General features: G+C 35.1%; 9 protein-coding genes across 9 annotated transcripts; 3 read left to right on the forward strand and 6 right to left on the reverse strand.

Moving 5' to 3' along the window:
• Window positions 1–80: 80 nt before the first annotated feature.
• NIF3 (Nif3p) lies at window positions 81–984 on the forward strand (the record flags this gene model as incomplete). Its single annotated transcript, XM_015612532.1, has 2 exons — window positions 81–117; window positions 197–984. 2 exons carry the CDS (start codon window positions 81–83, stop codon window positions 982–984), a joined length of 825 nt encoding a protein of 274 aa, XP_015466619.1.
• Window positions 985–1,199: 215 nt separating this feature from the next.
• AC631_03704 (uncharacterized protein) lies at window positions 1,200–3,488 on the forward strand (the record flags this gene model as incomplete). Its single annotated transcript, XM_015612533.1, has 1 exon — window positions 1,200–3,488. One exon carries the CDS (start codon window positions 1,200–1,202, stop codon window positions 3,486–3,488), a length of 2,289 nt encoding a protein of 762 aa, XP_015466620.1.
• A 125-nt stretch (window positions 3,489–3,613) lies between these two features.
• On the reverse strand, window positions 3,614–5,773 carry AC631_03705 (nucleotide diphosphatase/phosphodiesterase; the record flags this gene model as incomplete). The annotated part of the gene is made up of 1 exon (XM_015612534.1): window positions 3,614–5,773. The coding sequence occupies one exon, from the start codon at window positions 5,771–5,773 to the stop codon at window positions 3,614–3,616; it is 2,160 nt and encodes a 719-aa protein (XP_015466621.1).
• Window positions 5,774–5,951: 178 nt separating this feature from the next.
• MMS21 (SUMO ligase) lies at window positions 5,952–6,824 on the reverse strand (the record flags this gene model as incomplete). Its single annotated transcript, XM_015612535.1, has 1 exon — window positions 5,952–6,824. The coding sequence occupies one exon, from the start codon at window positions 6,822–6,824 to the stop codon at window positions 5,952–5,954; it is 873 nt and encodes a 290-aa protein (XP_015466622.1).
• Window positions 6,825–7,041: 217 nt separating this feature from the next.
• GDH3 (glutamate dehydrogenase (NADP(+))) lies at window positions 7,042–8,409 on the reverse strand (the record flags this gene model as incomplete). Its single annotated transcript, XM_015612536.1, has 1 exon — window positions 7,042–8,409. The coding sequence occupies one exon, from the start codon at window positions 8,407–8,409 to the stop codon at window positions 7,042–7,044; it is 1,368 nt and encodes a 455-aa protein (XP_015466623.1).
• Window positions 8,410–9,874: 1,465 nt separating this feature from the next.
• Window positions 9,875–11,416, reverse strand: TIM54 (Tim54p; the record flags this gene model as incomplete). Its single annotated transcript, XM_015612537.1, has 1 exon — window positions 9,875–11,416. One exon carries the CDS (start codon window positions 11,414–11,416, stop codon window positions 9,875–9,877), a length of 1,542 nt encoding a protein of 513 aa, XP_015466624.1.
• A 467-nt stretch (window positions 11,417–11,883) lies between these two features.
• AC631_03709 (uncharacterized protein) lies at window positions 11,884–13,164 on the reverse strand (the record flags this gene model as incomplete). Its single annotated transcript, XM_015612538.1, has 1 exon — window positions 11,884–13,164. One exon carries the CDS (start codon window positions 13,162–13,164, stop codon window positions 11,884–11,886), a length of 1,281 nt encoding a protein of 426 aa, XP_015466625.1.
• Window positions 13,165–13,322: 158 nt separating this feature from the next.
• On the forward strand, window positions 13,323–15,221 carry ECM39 (dolichyl-P-Man:Man(7)GlcNAc(2)-PP-dolichol alpha-1,6-mannosyltransferase; the record flags this gene model as incomplete). The annotated part of the gene is made up of 1 exon (XM_015612539.1): window positions 13,323–15,221. The coding sequence occupies one exon, from the start codon at window positions 13,323–13,325 to the stop codon at window positions 15,219–15,221; it is 1,899 nt and encodes a 632-aa protein (XP_015466626.1).
• Window positions 15,222–15,295: 74 nt separating this feature from the next.
• SFI1 (Sfi1p) lies at window positions 15,296–19,603 on the reverse strand (the record flags this gene model as incomplete). The annotated part of the gene is made up of 1 exon (XM_015612540.1): window positions 15,296–19,603. The coding sequence occupies one exon, from the start codon at window positions 19,601–19,603 to the stop codon at window positions 15,296–15,298; it is 4,308 nt and encodes a 1,435-aa protein (XP_015466627.1).
• Between the last annotated feature and the right edge of the window lie 248 nt (window positions 19,604–19,851).

The following is a 19,851-nucleotide window of genomic DNA, read 5'->3' on the forward strand; positions in this document are numbered from 1 at the left end:
AGTTATCGCAACAAAGATTATAATTTTTCAGTTCTTAAGAAGTTCAAACATCATTTCATTATTTATCATCATTTGAAATAATGTCCAAAAACGCAGTTAAATCAGTCGTGAATGCTAGTATGTATTTCCGGTACCTTTTATGATCATTATAATGCTTTTATGTTTCAATTGGACACAGTACTAACAATCAAATTAGTTCAAAAGTTCTATCCAACTAGGTTGGCAGATAAAAGTTGGGATAATACCGGTTTATTAGTTGATTCGAGTTCTGATGAGGTCGCTTCTGATAGTATTCGTATATTATTGACCATTGACTTGACTCAAGCAGTAGCAGATGAGGCTATCAAGTCCAAATCTAATATAATTATGGCATATCATCCATTTATTTTTAAAGGCCTTAAATCAATTACTCCTCAAGATCCTCAACAGAAGTCCTTGATTAAGCTTATACAAAATAATATCAGTGTCTATTGCCCACATACTGCTGTTGACAGTGCTAAAGGTGGTGTTAACGATTTCCTAGCAGATGGAATTTTGAAAGGCTTGAACCAACAATCTAGAGAAACTATCGAGCCTGATCAAAATGAGGAAGATTGTGGTATGGGTAGATTGGTCACATTATCTAATCCTGTCTCTTTAGCAGACTTAGTCAAAAACGTTAAAGCTAGTTTAAACTTGCCTTACGTCCAAGTCGCTCCTGCTAGAGGCCAAGATAAAGACCACCAAATCAGTAAAATCGCCATTTGTGCTGGTTCTGGCGGTTCTGTCTTTAGAGGTGTGGAAGCTGATTTATTCTACACGGGTGAGTTATCCCACCATGAAGCCTTGTATTTCACTGAAACTGGATCATCGATCATTGCATGCAACCATTCTAATACCGAAAGAGCATTTTTGTCTGTCATGAAAAAACAGTTACAGGAAGAATTATCAGATGCTGAGATTATTATCAGTAAGACTGATAAAGATCCATACGAAACTTGGTAATAGTTCTAGTTACATATATACTCTTAAAATTACACGTGATTGAATCTCAAATATCTAATCTTATCATACAGACTCATACTGTAGTACTTATAGACTTAAATCGTTATTTCACATCTACGAATTCACTAATCACTATTAAAGAAGGTGTGAATCACTTTGTTACTTTCCATATACGGAATTTACTAGGTAGAAGATTTTGATATATATATTTTGCCATGCTGCAAATATGGCATAACCATCAAACAATTGCCCCACCAAAGGGGCCAGATGCATTGACGATCTACGAAACGCATGGAACTATTCCTCTTTATAATACAAGGGCTACTATTGTCCCTTGCTCAGATACAGATTATGTATTTTTATTTGGTGGTTTTGATGAATTGGATAATCTAGATAGTAACGTCTACCTCTTGAATATGGAAAGTAAGAGATGGGAGGTTGATGATAAGCATATAGGATTATTTCGAGAAGGCCATCTGGCAGTCTATATAGGACAAGGCAATGTCTTAGTTTTTGGGGGTATTCCTGATGAATTTCCTGAATCAATGCAAAGGACAGCAGTATCAGATGATTCAACATTCAGAAAAGATAGCTTAATGATGATATATAATGTACATGACAAAACATGGATAGGCCCACCTAGTTTCACATTGAATAATGCGCCATCTTCTAGATACCGTCATGCTTGCTGCTTATCGCCTGATGGTTCTAAGGTTTATATCAGTGGTGGCTTGGTTGATTCTATGCCATTAGATGATTTGTATTGCTACGACCTAGTTTCTGGAGTTTGGAGCGGACCTATAAAATTCGTTTCAAGATTTGATCACTATATTAAAGTCTACAAAGATAAAATATTCGCATTCGGTGGATTGGACAAAGACATGAATCATGTAGTTGATTGCATGACATATATTTCCTTGAACGATCAAAGTATCGGAAAGGTTTCCTTATTACGAAAACCTGTATTCAATGAGTCTCATGAAGATAAAAATGAGTTGAAACTTGCCAATGAATACCCTTATCTGCAAAGTGGAGGCTCCATGTATGAAAGAATTTATACCGGGGCAAAAATATTCCCTTCAACAGAGATTGAAATAAGTTTGCCACAGGCCAGCTCACATAATGATTATAATATATCGTATTATGATCTAGCAGATTTTAAGCATATTCCTTTAATTAATCGGGAAATTATAGAACTTACTTTGGGGCTGAAAAATAAAAATATAGCTACGTATTCATGGAAGCATGCATTTGTGAGAGGTCTGGAATCTTTATTCTTATTAGGCCTGACAGTTGAATCATATCTCAGACATGATGGATCGGAAAATAATTTTGAGGACGAGAATAATGGTGGAGATGTAATAACAAGTCCAAGTGAGAGAGAGGATGACGATCTGACGCAAGACCATGAAAATGATTATAATCACGATCTTGATCTTGATCATGATCAAGATGATGATAATGCAAAGCTTCATTCACTACTTGAAATTAAGTTATCAGATTTAGGCATTTCTGAACCTGAAAAGAGTCTCCCATCTATGTCTGATGATTTCCTTAATTTACTCATCAATGAGGAATTCACAGATTTTGAAATTATCACCTTCAAAGACGAAGTGGTCATGGAGGAGTATAACAAATGTCCAGATAAATATATTGATATAATAAATAACTCGATTACGAACCAAGAGATACTTAGTGATACTCTAAAGAGTATCAAAGTTCATAAATCTATTCTATTGGCTAGATGGAAGCATTTTAGAAGGCTCATTGATAGCGGCATGACTGAGGCAATATCAAATAAAATGTTTATTCCTGAACCTTACTCGTGGGTAAGGGGCCTTGTGTTTTATTTGTATACTGACAAGATCGATTTGAGAGAATTTGAACTGCCGTTATGTACACTAATCGATTATTCTGGTGTACTTATTTTATCAAATTTGTACGAGTTACCACAACTAAGAGTGAAATTATTGTCATTTTTATACAAGAAGTTGAGTGATTTTGTTGTCGAGAATACATGTAATGATTTAGATGATATTTTAGACGCTATCTTAAAAATTTGGATGAATGGGTTGATATCAAATGAAGAAATTTTGGTTGCAAAGATAATTGAGATTATACGGAATAGTTGGTCTGTGTTTATTAAGTCCACACCATTTATGAATTTGCCCAAGTCCTTAATTATTAAGTTATGTCAAGATTGCGCTGACATTTTTCCGAATCATAATGCAACAGCAAATAGTAATAAAGAGAGTACAGACAACTTACTCCAATCTCTATCTAATCACAAAACTTCCGATGATTCAATTGAAAATCTGCATGATGATTCGAACTTGGGAACTCCAACTAGTGGAAGTATTCGTGAGCTTCATTCTAACTCACCATTTCTTAAAACTACTAATGAACCTTCCCCTCTTAAATCTCCTCAACACATCAATGATACAACAGACTTTCCAAAACTACAATTCCTTTCAAATGTTCTTAATGATAATTTAAAAAATTAGTCAGGAGATTATGCATCATTCTCGACAATTTTTGCAATAATTTTAGCCTACGTTAGTCATATAAAATCTATATTGTATATTTTTCAAGTTTATTTAATTCAAATATCTCCCCCATATATGACCACCTATTTAACGTCCAACTCACTTTTATCATTACCTAAAGCATCATCAATCCAATCATCTACTTTATCTATCGTATCTTGTAATGATTCACCAATCTTATCCAGTATATCTTCAAGTTTATCATCAATTTCTTCCCATAGATTATGAGAAGTTCCTTCACCAGATTGTGTAGGTTCTGAATCAAAGAGATCAGTTGGCTTTGGAACCATTACAACATCCATTGAAGATAACAGGGACTCTTCAGAAACTAATGACTCGTATGGATGCATATTAGTACTAATTGAGATTGTGGTAGGCTTTTCTCTAGATTGTTTTTTCCATAAGAGATCATATGTAGCGTCTTCAACTACATGCTCAACTTCAAAAGGTAAGTCTGGATACTGGAGATTATCCGTCCAGTCGTAAGGTAACAAATTCGAAGAGGATAACAAGGTACTAATCGAGTCTTTTGGGGAAGTGCCATTATTAGGAGCAGGTACCAAGTCTAAGGTATCACAAATTAAATTGTAAACCTCTGTATTAGGGAACGGCTTTATTTTATTGTTGTACAGAGACTCTGGTAACTTTTCACGAAAGTATGGTCCACTACCTAAGAACAATGCCCTCATCAATAACTCAGTGTTATTATACCCGTGTACTCCTTTTGGCTTATAATCAAAATTATTGTCTTCCATTTGCTTCTTGGTAGTGACAACATAACCAACATCTGGGATTATCCATATTGGGGCTAATCTATAATTGAACTTATGATCAAATTCTTTTCCCCCAAACTGCCATTCCTTAGGCATACCTTCAGTTCTAAGTATACTGTAATGATCTCTCAAGGCAGGATCAACATTTTCAATATTTTTCATTATTTCATTTTGAATATCGTCTGTTGAAAATTCTGATGATGGTCTTAAACCAAAAAGTGGCCATCCGTCCACATGCTCTATCATTTTCATATCTATCACGTCATCTAAATAAAGTAGTCTATTATTAGAGGTCGGTGCCATGCCATGATCACTCACTATGATCAAATTCACAATGTCTTTTAAATTTCTTTTCTTCAACTCCATTTGCATCAAATCTACGAAGTCATCGACATAGCTTAATGCACTCTTAAGGTCTGAACCATTAATTCCAAATTTATGGCCAAATTGATCAATTGTCGGTACATAAGTTAAAATTAACTCGGGTCTCGTTTCTATTTCATCCTTATCTAGCCAATTCATAACTCGGTTAACTTTTGAAGATAAAACTTCTGAGCCATTATATCTATCTACTTCTAGTGGACCACCTCCAATTCCTACCCCATTTACCTCACTTCCTGGCCACATGTGAATTGCGGAATTTACTCCTTGTTTAAATGCTGTAGACCATATAGGCTCACCACCTTGCCAAAAATCTGGATCCAAGCCACCTTGCTTTGGGTTGGTATTAACAAACTGCTTGTCTAACTTTGGGTCAAAAAATGTATTTCCAACAATACCATGTTCAGATGGGTATAACCCAGTTACCAATGTCCAGTGATTAGGAAAAGTAGAAGATGGAAATGAGGGAATCATGTAAGGAGCACCATAATCGTTGAGCATCATTTCATGTAAAGTCGGAGTCAAGTGAGGGTTAATATAATGCGGATGAAACCCATCTAATGATATCACTAAAGTAGTAGGATAAAATTCATGGGTTGAGTTCGACAAGATTCTCTTGTTGTTTGATTTTGAGTTCATAAAAGAACCCTTATTTTTTCTGGAGAAACAAAAAGCAATGATCATTAAAATCAAAATGGTCATAATACCCATTACAATCGTTCTCTTGATCCTTTTATACAAAAGATCGATTTTGTAATCTCTCAAAGACCTCCCTTGTCTGTCATCATGAATTGAAGGTCTATCACTGACTCCATCGATTTCTGTGTCTTCAACACTTAGCATCTCATAATTTCTCAAGTAATTAGTTTTAGGCTTGAGATATGAAGCGAGACGTGACATCAATGAATCTTTCCTATTGAAACTATCAACAAATTCATAATCTAAATTATCAATAGATTCAGCACTATAGTCATCTCGGGAGGTACTGGATTCTTCATGTAATTGTTGATTAAATATGACATCATCCGTCTCATCAAGATCTGTCACAGGTATATCCACAGGATGGGGCTGTCCGTGATTCTCCAGCATGATCACATATAGCTAACTAATGTTGTTAAGTTTACAATATACCGATTATATTCTAATTTTATATTTTCATCCAGACACGTGAATAAATTTGCTTATCAGTATAAGATGAAGAGTATATATTCACGATAAATAGTATATATAACGAAGAGAAACTCTCCCAAGGTATGCAGGGACTCTATCATAATCTGTCGACGTTTGCCTGAGGTTTTTTTGTTTTGTCTTTTAGCAAATGAGCTTTAACTCTCAAAGTCATAATCTTATCAGGTTTTAAATCATTCCTAGTCAAGACTGCACCACATCCATCCACTGGACATTTGCTATTATTATTAAGATAATCAAATATAGTATCTTGCTCAAATATATGACCACATTTCTTGGAGATCAACGGTGTATGGTAATAATTAAGCGATAATGGATCCTTCAAAGATATCTTACCACCAGCGACTTCCAACTCATCATCCTCAGCCTCCTCTGGTAAGGGGTGTTGTGGGTTTTGTAGTATGAAGGCAACATTTTTCAAATATTTATAAGAGTCATTTGTTGCAAGGATGGTTTGGAACGAAGTCTCTTGATTATGTATATCTCGATACTCGTCATATTCTTTCTTCATTAAATCGCCAAAATGATCTTCATCGACTTGGTTCTGATAATACTCTAAGGACTCGAGGTTTAGCTCTACTTCCTGGCGCTGTTTCAGTCGTATTTTTAACTTAGATTCCTCTACAGATTTCTTCCATATACCTAATTCATATTGTGACTTTAGTAAACTTTCCAAGGTTATTAAATTAGTACTGAAAAACTTGGAATCAAGATCCATACTAGTCAAGTTTTCATCATCTAACAAGAACTTTAAATACTCTTCTGTTTGTGATAATATATTGTTGATAGATTCTTTAATTGTTTGATCAACTTTTGTTTGCAATCGACCAGTTCTCTCGAAATCTTTCACCAAGCTTTGATTCAAAGGAAAATATTCCGGTAGATCTATACTCCCAGTTATTATTGATTCATCTTGGGGCACATTGTTATGCGAAATGCCTTCAGAATCCATGGTATAAAAATGTTCCCTATTTTTTCACTAACGTTTTTTATGAAAAATCAAGAACATACGCGCAATACTTAAACTACCCTTTTATCAATTTACCAATGCCTACAGTTGTAATTTCAAAAATGATACCCAATATTTATTTGCAATGCAAATCAAAAAGTAACTAAATAATAATATATGGAGAGAACTGAAATGACAAATTTTTAAGGTAAGACTCTATTTAAAAAACTTCACCTTGGTCAAACATAGCATCAGCAACCTTGATGAAACCGGAAATGTTAGCACCCTTTAATAAAGATGGTAAATCTTCGGCATCCTTTTCAGCAGAATACTTAACAGCAGTAGAGTAACAGTTTTCGAAACAAGTGTACATGATGTTCTTCAACTTTTGGTCAACTTCTTCAGCAGACCAGGTGACTCTTTGAGAGTTTTGGGCCATTTCTAAACCTGAGACGGCAACACCACCACAGTTGGCAGCCTTACCTGGAGCGTACCAAACGCTCTTAGATCTGTTGGCTTCGAAGACATCAATAGCTTCCTTGGTGGAACCCATATTGGAACCTTCAGCGATGAACTTACAACCAGCTTCAACTAAAGCCTTGGCTTCTTCACCAGAAACTTCATTTTGAGTAGCAGATGGTAAAGCGACATCAACTTGACCACAGTGAGTCCATGGACGAACACCAGCAATGTATTGGACTTCGTTAGAGCCAGAGAAGAGGGTTGGGGTGTCCTTGATGATTTGTTCTAAGGTCTTGAATTGAACCTTAGCTTCAGCGATAGCCTTGATTTGTTCTGGGGTAATACCAGTTTGGGAGATGATACAACCCTTAGAGTCAGATAAGGAAACAACAGTGGAACCTAATTCAATAACCTTTAAGGCAGCGTATTGAGCAACATTACCGGAACCGGAAATGGCAACTCTCTTACCCTTGAAGGATTCCTTACCGTTAGTGGCCTTTTCAATCATCTTTTCAACGTAGTAGACGACACCGTAACCAGTAGCTTCTGGACGGATTAAAGAACCACCCCAGCTTAAGCCCTTACCGGTTAAGATACCAGACCAGTTGTTTTGCATTTGCTTGTAGGCACCGAACATGAAACCAACTTCACGGCCACCAACACCAATATCACCAGCTGGAACATCAGTGTCACTACCAATGTATCTGGCTAATTGTCTCATGAAGGCAACACAGAATCTTCTGATTTCGGAGTCGGTTCTACCCTTTGGGTTGAAGTCACAACCACCTTTACCACCACCCATGGATAAACCGGTCAAAGCGTTCTTGAAGATTTGTTCGAAACCTAAGAACTTCAAGATAGACAAGTTGACAGATGGGTGGAATCTTAAACCACCCTTGTATGGACCTAAGGCAGAGTTGAATTGCACTCTGTAACCGTTGTTAACTTCAACGTCACCATTATCGTTTTCCCATGCAACTCTGAATTGGATAATTCTTTCTGGGACAGAAACAACTGGAATAACCTTCTTGTATTCTGGCTTTTCGGTGAATAAAGTGGAATCTTCTAAAGCAGAAACTAATTCATTGTAAGCTTGTTGGAATTCTGGTTCGTGTGGTAAGACCATTTTGTTGACTTGTTGTTATAAGAAATTGTCGAGATAGACTATACTTTTTGAAAACTTTCATGTCAATTTTCTACCTGGTTCCAACCACTATTTATATAATATTCCCCGGAGTCCTACCTGCGTACCAAAATTTTTCAACCATATTGGAATCTGTGATTGTAGCCCTTGATGATTCAACCTTTCTGTTTCTATCAAATCTCCATCCAATAAAATGAATTTCCGACGATTCGCCTGTAGCGGAGGTTACACAAAATGCACGGATGACTTCAAGATTTCTTCAATTGCCTTTTTCTTCCGAGTCACAGGATTCGATGATCAACGGTTGAATCAGCATGATTGGGTGGATACGGCTTAGGTAATCTTCTTATCAGTGCCAAATCAACGGGTCCTAATCATCCAAACTTCGGAAAATACAGGAATTGCGCGAACAGACTGGTGAGTCCTCTACATAGAGTTACGGAATGCTTGGGAGTGGGCCGAGAGAAAGGCTTCGACATATTACACGAAGTGAAGCGGTCAGGGGCTCCGCCATTGGATTATGACTGGGTGGCAACAGAATATGTGAGAGACGAACGAGCGAGAAGAATGGGTGAGACGAATGGGTGAGAACGAACGAAACGAACGGGTGAGATAGATGCCGAATGAACGCTAAAGCAAGTAGAAATCGGTTGAGCCCGGTTGGCCAATTACGTGTGGTGTATGGGCCTTGGTGTATGGTTGTGTCTTGGACAAAGGCCGGATGCCAACTCTTCTGGTTAGACCTATGCACTAGTGCGTTGACGATGTCGGAGGAGGGGGAGGCCGTAATAGGACACAGTGGTTGTTATCTGTGCTGATGTGATTGTACGGAGAACCCCAAAATTGGCTTGTCGATGAAGGTTGCAACTAGTGGGGAACCATTGGGGGTTCTACGTCTGGTTTATTTTGGGAGTATTGTAGAGGAAACATAGATGCGATAGCGAAGTGGTGCCAGTGCTTGGGAGTGCGTTGATTCCTGGATTCCTAGTTTGTGGAGATCTCCGAAGAAACTGGAAGGAGATGATCCGTGTAGATAAAGAGATATGGCCCGGCAAGACCATACCAAAAGAGATGCAAAAAATAATATTCGTTATCGGTCGGAAATGGTTTCCTCATTGAATATGAAAGGTGTAAATATGCAAAGTCCCGTTTCTCTAAGTTGTGAATGTATCTGCATAGTCAAATACAGTCAAGTTATTTATCCGATAACTAACGGCACAACCAAAAGAAAATAGATAGGTACATGGTAAATCCCAGACTTATTACAAATAGTTTAAATGCAAGCAAAGCCATCAAGCACTTTCATATTTCTTGTGCATGTCTTTGATTTCTGTCATTCCTTTAGTTCAGCACTCTCTGTTGAAGTATGCTTCGCACCAAATAATGCATCGTGGCTGCATTAAACTACAGAGGATAAACTAACAAACAATACATTACTATATACAAACTATTCGTTAGTCTTTGGCTTCTCAATTGTGTTATCAATCGGCTTTGCATCCAATAACAGGACATCAAACACCTTCATTCTTGCTGTAACTCTTTCGTCGGTCACTAACTCCTGGACCCATTCAGAATTCTTTTCTTTACCAGTAGCCACCCATTTCTTAGGCCATTCCAATTCCTCTTCCTTAGCCATAAACTGGTCCTTATAGACAAATGGTCTCGATACGTTGTGCACAACAGCAGAAGTTCTAACGCCGAAGTCTTCGGCAACATTCCTTCTTGTGAAAAATGCATATATCTTACGGTGAGTGTTCAAAAATCCAGATATAATTGGCAATGGAAATACGTAAACAGGCTGTTCAAATAAGACTGGAACATTCTTTTTATTCTTGATGAGAGTTTCGTTTTGGAACTCTGGTGCATAGACTGCTGTAGGATATTCGTCCGCAGTAATGAATGGCTTGGGTACTGGTTTTTCGTCTTCTTCTTCATCTGTATTTTGAGTTTTTTCTTCTGTCTCTAATGGAGTTTCTGGTACATTGTCTTGTGCGCTCACATTGCTAGATGGTGATTCGGAATCAACTGGTACCACTGGTAATTCTGTTACTGTTCTCGATTCGTCGTTGGTCTGCGCGGTTGCAATTTCGATTCCAGTCAGTTGAGAATCAGCTTCAGTGATCGTTTTAATTTCGTTTTCAGTCAGTTGAGAATCAGCTTCTGGGATCGTTTTAATTTCTACTGGTGCTTCTAATGGACCTAATAATCCTTCATGGACCCCGGTCATATATTCTTTGTATGCACCTCTTCCGATACAAATAACCCCACCAGCTTCGAACGGATTCAATTCATCCTCTCTTTTAGCTTCAATTGGTTCGTTCAAGTAATAAAAGCCCAATACGTCCTTTGGTGAGTACAAGTCATTACTGTTGATTAAAACTTCTTCCTCTTTGGAATTTCTTTGAAATTTCAGAGCAAAAAAGTTTGGAACATCTTGCTTGAAAAATTTCGTCCATGATACATCATACTGCTTCTGTATCGCTTCTTCGCGGGCTTTTTTGGCGTTTTCAATAGTCTCGGTTCTTAATTCTCTAATTCTCTCTGCGACAGCTGCCCTGATATCACCTTGTCTGTTCTCCGTGAAAACATCAAAATCAATGGCACTAGCATTTAATATAGGCTTAACGTACTTCCTGAAATACATCATCGATGAATCTAAGTAGTCGTTTGGAGGTGGTGCTATGAAAACTGATAATTTTCTTGGTATTCTATCCGATCTGTATGCTTCTTCTCCTAAAGGTCTAAACTTTTCCATCCATTTCTTTCTTATTTGCTTTTGTTGATATTTGTCATATGCTACACCCCCACCAACACTGGCAAGTAAAGTCCAAAAAATCATCCAATTCCTAGAGGGTAATGATATTCTTGGAATTCCCATCATTCTTAATGCTGGATTCGACCATCCTTTTTTGACTGGCGGCTTGTTAACTTTTTCGGCTCCTTCAACTTTAGGAGTTGACCCTTTAGATGATTCTGGGTTCTCTGACATATCACCTAATGCTTATATCAGAAAACTTAGGCCCTTTGTATCTATGTTGGCTTCATTTTAAATATATTGAATTGTCGATGAGAGTGAATCTAATTTAAAGTCGTGAGCGCCTCAAAAAGTTTTTTAGACTTTTTTCGCAACTAGACACAAAGACCCCATATATATTAACGGTTGCAGGTGTATAGGTTTGTCTACATCATTGATTGTATAGGAGCAATATGTATTCATTGATTAACTAGTTAAGTCTATACATTGAGATTAGTGGGGTGAACCAAGCGTGAAAATATTATGAATAGTTTTTGAACTTTTGTGAATTTTGTAAACTTTTTGACTGAAATAGACAAAAATAGATAAATAGAGTAACATTAAACATTTGTAAGAAAAATTGTAAACCATACTATTTAGATTGTTAGAAATATGGAGATGTTTATAAAATTTGCATCTAAAATCAGTAAATGTCCTTTATGCTACTTTTGTAAGTAATTTTGTAATTCAGAGTATAAATCATCATAGTTTAAGTTCTTGCCAATAAACACTAGTTTATTTTGTGTGATTCCATCGACTAGTCTTCCTCCTTCAATGATATCATAGGTCTCTCTAACACCCTGTATCACTCTTACATCAAAATCTTCATTTCCGCTTCTGTTGACCAATATTCCTTTAATTCTATGGATTTCGATAGGGTTGTGATTAGCAGTGTTTTCCCAGAGAACATATTGAATAAACGACTCAATCTTGTTGAATTCATTGTTCTCAAAAAAGGGAAAGGTTATAGTTACAGTGGCAATTCTGTCGTCATGATAGGTTGAGTTATTCATATAATTTATCGATTGTGTTAATTTTTCTGTGTTTGCCTCAAATGCATGTAAATCCAAGATCTTATCTACATCTATATCACCAAAACTTGTCGTGTGAATAGGTGTGCTGGAGTTTATTCCTTTAATCTTATCTACAATAGCTTGAATCTTTTCATCATAAGATTCATCTTGCAATGTGTCCACCTTGTTTATTAAGATTGTATCAGCTAAGGCAATCTGTAAATGGGCAGTCGTTAAACCTTCCTCTAACTTTTTCCTCTCATCTTCGATCTCCTCCTCCGTGAGATCATCGGCATTGACACTTTGACTAACTTTCAAATGCTTATTCTCTCTATGCCAATGCCCACCAACATCGTCCAAACACTTAAGGATGTTTTGTGCGTCCAAGACAGTAACGACTCCATCTATATAGACGTTGGATGATAATCCTTCATCTATCCAAAACATCTTGGCTATTGGTGCTGGATCAGCAACACCTGTAGTTTCTAACAAAATATAATCAATTTTACCTCTAGAATTTTCAATTAACTGCTCTATTGCAAGAACACCATTATCTTTTACCGTGCAGCAAAGGCATCCATTACCCAAATCGAGCCATTCTTGCACTGATTCATTTTTTTCGGCATCCTTTACTGTGATGGCCTTCTCAATTGCTGATGAGTCCCCAAACTCATTCAAAATTATAGCCAATCTCTTTTTTGAACTTTTACCAATCATTTCTAATAGAGTAGATTTTCCAGATCCTAGATACCCAGTAATAATTGTAATCGGGATCTTTTTCTTCTCATCAGTGATTTCAAGTTCCTCTATTTGTCTTGCAGGAGGTGAAGGGATTTTGCCAACCTCTTCTAGTTTATTATTACTAGATCCTCCAGAAATTTCCTTGAAATCTTCAGGCAATTCTTCAACCAAATCAGGTATATCATCCATTTTTCATAAATAGATTTTAATATATGGCTACAAATTATATCTATGGCGAAAAGATTCCCTTTCAAATGGTCGCAGTACGGCTCAAAACGCTTGAAATTTAATATTTTGATAAATTATTCATAGAGACTGTTTTGCTTTACATATAAAGGCAATCGATTATGTATAAATATAACAAATTGCTAGATATAATCCTTTTGGGGATAATTGTATATCATCTGTTAATATCACCTTATACCAAGGTGGAAGAATCATTTAATATTCAAGCAATTCATGATATAATTAACTATGGGGTATTTCCACAGGAGAATGTCTCATATAACTACGACCATAACAATTTTCCTGGTTCAGTACCTCGGACTTTCGTTGGAAGTTTAGTGATAGCAGGATTTGTCAAGGTTATTCAATCATTCACTTCATTGGTCGGTATTAATAAACTAATTTCGAAGGATCAAAGCCAACTTGATGTTCAAATACTTGTGAGATGTGTATTAGGGTTTGCTAACGGGTTTGCATTTATGAAAATACGTGATAGTATCAATCAAATAGCATTGCGTGACAGGATTTCAAAAAGTAGGGGTCTGATTGGATTTTGGTTCATGATACTACTCATTTCACAATTTCACATATTGTACTATTCGTCTCGTACCTTACCCAACTTTATTGCATTGCCGTTGGTATCCTACGCTATAAGTAAGATTATCGTTGGCGATATGTCTGGTTTGACGTGGATGTCTTTTACAGGTATCGTTTTCCGTTTAGAAATTGGATTATTTGGGGTCATTATTGCGCTAGTCTCGCCCATTATTTTCGGCCAGAGTGATCTATTTCTTAATTTCGTTATGTTATTTGTGGGTACGCTTGTTGGACTTATAACTACGTTCACTATCGATTCATACTTTTGGGGTTATTGGCTTATTCCTGAATTAGTATCCTTCAAATTCAATATTATTTCTGGTAAATCAGCCGAATGGGGTACAGAGCCGTGGGCAGCTTATTTTAATAAGTACATTTGGCAGATATTTAGACCACCAATTATTTTAATCCTTGCATTACCAGGTTTGATGAATGATCCAGCGGATGATAAAATTTCTACTGCTTCGATCAGTAAAGTACCTAATAAGAAAAAAATTGAAGTGACACATCCTGCTAAAAATTCTTTACGTATTTTATCCGTTTCTTCCTTACTTTTTATTATTGCCATGTCATTCCAACCACATAAAGAATGGAGGTTTATAATTTACGTCATACCCATTTTGACATTATTGGCTGCTAATGGATTTTCTAATATATCTATTAAGTGGTCCACCTCAATTTTCAATAAGCTTTTAATATTGATCTGCATGGCATTTATGCTAATTGGCATTTTATTATCAGCTATCATGGGGTATGTCTCTAGCTTCAATTATCCAGGAGGAGATGCATTATTATTTGTTAATAGGTATATGAACGAAAGTAAAGGTCAAAATTTTTTCGTTCATATGGATGTTGCATCTTGCATGTCTGGTATCAACAGGTTTGGAGAAATTCATAATAATTCGGCTATAAAATACGATAAGACTGAAGATGAATTTGATTTGTTGACTGTCTGGAATGACATTGATATTTTAATTACAGAAGTTAACCTAAATGAAATGGACACGGTACATGCAAGTTCAAAACTCACCTACAATTCTAATAACTGGAAGACTATATACGTCTCTGATACATTTAAAGGTATTTCAATAATTCCAATAATCCAGTTGGTAAAAGAACAGAGAGCAAATTCTTACACAATCCCAGCTTTGCTTACTCAAATTGTCGATGAACTCATTCATATCAAGTTTTGTACTTTGAGGAATCTTATACATTCTATGGTAATTACTACTGATTATTTATATGTCTACGAAAGGGTGTCTCCTGACGAAGGGTTAGACGAATTGATCGAGGAGTTGAAAGTTCAAATCCCTTATAGGTCGATGGAAAATGACAATTTTGATCTTAAAGAAGTTGATTTAAATGATCTAGGAGAAAATATAAATGACGAAATCAATATGTTGGAAAAAGAATTTACGGCTTGAATATTTAGAAATAATATTTATATTGTCCTGTACATTTGTTGATAACTTATACATACATACTATTTATTAGACTTTCAAACCCTACCTGTATCCTTAGTTGGTGAAATTTCAATTAAATTGTTCTTTAATTTTTCTTTCAACTTCTTCACTGGAGAAAATCTTGGTTCATCAATGTCATCATCAATTGGAACAAAAATGGGGGTTATGCGCCGCATTCTTTTGGCTGTTTCAATTATAGACTTTTCATTATCGTTAGTAATAGCACTCAGAATTTTTGACAGACTAGATTTATCTTGATTAGGCGAAAGCTGATCAAGCAATGGCACTTCTGCTATACTAAAATTGGGAGGCTTTGGTGGTAAAATAGGCTTATAGGTATTATATTTAGGAGGTGAAAGTCGTATAAATCTTGAATTGTTGCGGTTAATCAATGATGGAGTATTGTGGCTTGAAATCTTGTGCTCTTTCCTTGGCGTGGATGTAGCTTTAGCTTTACCAAAATGTTTTCGCAATGCATCTATCCGTTCATGTTTAAGTCTTAACGTTGTCTCTTGCAATTTTGTAGGACTGCCTCCAACCGTGCCATTAGAATAATGAGGCGTTAAAGGGACACCATCAGTCCGCGGTTTTAATGGAGTATACAAGTAGCTGGTATTCAAATCATCATTATTGTTAGCATTAGTGGTATTTCTCGTTAATGACTTTTTTGCTAACGGTGACTGATTATTGATCAAACTGCTTTCTTTATCGACGAGAGAGCTATTGCTCATTTGGTTCTCGTTTTGCCGTTCTCTCAATTTATATATCCACAATTCTAAGATAGATCTTGACTTTACATTTTGCCATCTTTTCACAAATAATACACAACTTTGATGATGTCTTTCAACATTCTTGATGTATTTCATCGACCAATGACTTAAAGTTTCTCTAAACTTGCGGATTTCTTTTTGGCTTATAAATTCATCACTTAATTCATTTAAATATCGATTGACATGAAGGAATTGGTCGTACCATATAACCAAAAACTTTTTGCTTAGAAGCCTTGTTTCAAACTCTTCCGCACGAAGAGTTAAATTTAACTTTCCTTGTGTAGCTGATCCCCATTTGTTAAAAAATACCCTCTTTAAGGAGGATGTTCTAACGAATCTATCGCACTCAGCATCCAAATATGAAGCTATTGTTTCTCTCTCATTGTATTTGTTGACCCATAAAAATAAGTATTTAGAAATACGGTTTGGACTTATAACAGTGTTGTTGAAAAACTTGATCTTAGAGTTTGCAGATATTTGAAACCTAGAATCATAGCGACGTTGCCAAGTACGTATTGCAACTAAACAAGTTAAACGATCATTAAAATTAGGTCTGTTTTTACCTGAAATATCATCACGACCGAATTCTCCGATAATGGACGCAAAATCTTTTGTATATAAATGATGCTTCCCAATTATTTTATTTAAGTATTTTCTTTGGAAGTTTAAATCTGATACGGTATTCATCAGCTCATTTTTTCTGTACTTGAAGATCCATTTAATTAAAATTCTGTAATTGGTGTTATATATGTCACATTGAATAGCTTGAGATACATTGTCATTATTTACCTTGAACTTATTGCTAATTGTTTTAAAAGCTTCTAGTTTTAGTTTCAGTTCTGACTTATATTGAAGGTATTTCTGTTGATAAGATAACAACCACTTATTAAAATAATACCTTAACTTGCTAGAATTTGGAGTTTCCTTTAAAGACCTTCGATCATGGCTGTTAAAACTGAACGAGGTCATTGTAGATTCTAATTTCCATTTTCTCAAACTCTTCTTCAACATGCTACTTCTATTAAACTTATCAGCAATGTTATTAAGATTTTTGTATTCTTTCCAATGAAGAAATGCATTGGATTTTATCATGATGTGTTTTTCTTGAATAATATATTTGGCTTTAGTTTGCAATTTTGTCTTCTTCAACCATTGCTCAGAGAAAAAGAATTCAAGAAATATCTTATTGTTTTTTATTCGAGTCTGATTATAGATGTGTTGCATGTTTTTTGCATGCTTTAAAATTTTGAAATACTTCGAGAATATAACATATTTTTCGACATTTCCCAATCTACGCAACTTTTCACTTAAGGTTGAAGGAGGAGCTAAACTAGTTGCAACATTTAACTGAGTAATTGTTGGCAGTTCATACTCTTGATTCCTGTTAATGAAATTGGGTTCAATCTTTAAATTCATTTTAGAATACCATGTATTTATAATCAATCTTTTCAAACTTGAATTATCTTTATGAATTAACATCTCATAATTATCAAGGGCTATCAGGTATAAATCTTCATTTCTTTGAAATTTAGTATAAATATATTTAAAATAGACCTTCAAAAGGTGTATTTTATTGAAGTTCATTGCCTTAATTTGCAATGTTTGGGTATAATTCAACTTGCGATACCACAAGTTAAACATCTTTGCTTCATATCGACAGCTTCCTTTGTTATTGAGTTCTTTGTATTTTATTGAGCGTGATAGCCAAACATCTCTGAAGGTCTTACACAAAATATCTTTTTCATAAAAGTTCGTTGTCGCTGATTCCAATTTGTCAAGCTTAAGCTTTTTGCTAAACCACCTTTTTAAAATTTTCTTCTTTAGATAATTATTATTCTTCGGCAGCCACTCATAACTTAAATTATATTCGAGCTGGCTAATCGCGAGAGTCTTATAGTTCCATCTATGAAAGATGTCATATCTTAGTTTGAAATTCGAGTAATATTCACATATTGATAATTTCATCAACATGGTACGAGGAGGTTCTTCATCCGATATTACTTCCTTGTTCAAATAGGTATGCAATTGATAGAATTGAAGTACAGTATCTCTTATGTTATATTCTTCCAGGGTAACATCTTCATTCTCGTAATCAGTAATAGTATCAACCAAAGCAACAATACTTTCGACAAAATGCACATCTTCCTGATTACTTATTTCCGGGAATTCTTGATAAAGCAAATGCAAGTAGTATTTCAAAATGGATGGAAAATTAATATTAAAATCAAAATTGAACTCATTTAATAGGGGAATAATATGCCTTAAATTATTTATTAAAATCAACTGATCTTCCTTCGTATATGAGTGATCGGTAGACTTAAGTTGTGTATGAATTTGATCTGCTTTCTCGATTTTACTCCCAACCACACCAGTAAAGAAATCGGGGTCCAGATCTTTCAGTCTGTCATAACTCAAATGAATTTCATCATTTGCTGGCTGATTTAAGTAATTACTCATTCCCCCACTTACCTCATTATGCAATTTAAATTTATTTTCGTAATACAGTTCTGGAAACATCACTATTTTCATTATTACTCGTTTGTTGATTTCTTCAAATTTAGTAGGTAATATTGGCCCTTGACTAGACTGATCACTTAAAAAAAAATTGTAGAAAGTATTGAATTTCATTTCTTTGTATTCGAAATCGTTGATCTCTATTGTATCTATGTTGGTTGATTTTTTATACAAGTTAATCATTATTCTTATATATTTAGAATAATCATTAAATGAATATTTCGATTTCCCTTGAAATCTCTTAAAAGATGATACTTGAAGGAACAACTGGTACAAATTGGAAAAGTTTTGATCATTACATTTGAAATTCAATGGTGATTCAGCTATACCTACAGCAGAAGCAAATTTGTTTGATTCGTAACTAAAGATGGACGTATCTGTCAATTCTTTATTTTCGTCTTGTTCTTTCTCTTCGTAGTTCTTATTTCCAATAAAGTCATCTAACAAGGAAACCATTTTTTCTGTATCGTGGTCATCTAAACTCAATCCAGAATCTAATTTATCCTGCAAATTAGAATAAAGATTTAATTCATAGTTAAAGCATTGATTAATATAATAAACCAACCTCTCCTCCGATTTAGAATGAAGTCTAATAAAGAAATCCAATAGTTCAGAAAATCGTACCAATATTGTGGAGAAGGATTCTTTTATTCTTTTTGGCTTCTTCTCATCTGAAATGGAATCATTAACCGAAAGGATTTCAATCAATTGCTTGAGAACAAAAGATCTTGTAGATTTGTTATATATTCCTTGATTCTGGTACGACTGGATAACAGAGAAAATATTCAAATTTGTTATTCGCTCTGAGTCGTGAGGTGAGGACTTATTAAGATAGTATAACAATGATAACGACCCTATGTCAGGACAGCTTGGTGAAACATTCAAATTTAATTCGTAATAAAGTTTATCATGATAATTTAGTAATTGAAGTATCCTCTGTATTGTTTCTTCAAGAAGAGTTTCGTACTCCGAAGCAGAATGTGCTATTGGGTATAAATGAAGTGTATGTAAGTCCTTAATTGTCTTTTGTAGAAGCTCATTTAAAGAAGTATTAGACATGCTATATTTTCTAGTTCATTTCTAGGTTAAAGTATAACTCCAATATTTAAACGAGTTTTCCATATAAATTGTTATGTATAGCTTGTTTTGTAAACAGTGATCTAATAAATATTTTTATCTCGGTTACAAAAAATGATTGAGCTAAATTATAAGATACGATAATAAAATCCTATGCATTTCTAATAGGTTGCACATAATAGTAAGAGCCTAGTGAAATTTAATAAGTCAAGGCCTTAATTGAAATTCAA

This window comes from Debaryomyces fabryi, assembly GCF_001447935.2.
Source record: "Debaryomyces fabryi strain CBS 789 chromosome Unknown contig00084, whole genome shotgun sequence".
Taxonomy (NCBI): Eukaryota; Fungi; Ascomycota; class Pichiomycetes; order Serinales; family Debaryomycetaceae; genus Debaryomyces; species Debaryomyces fabryi.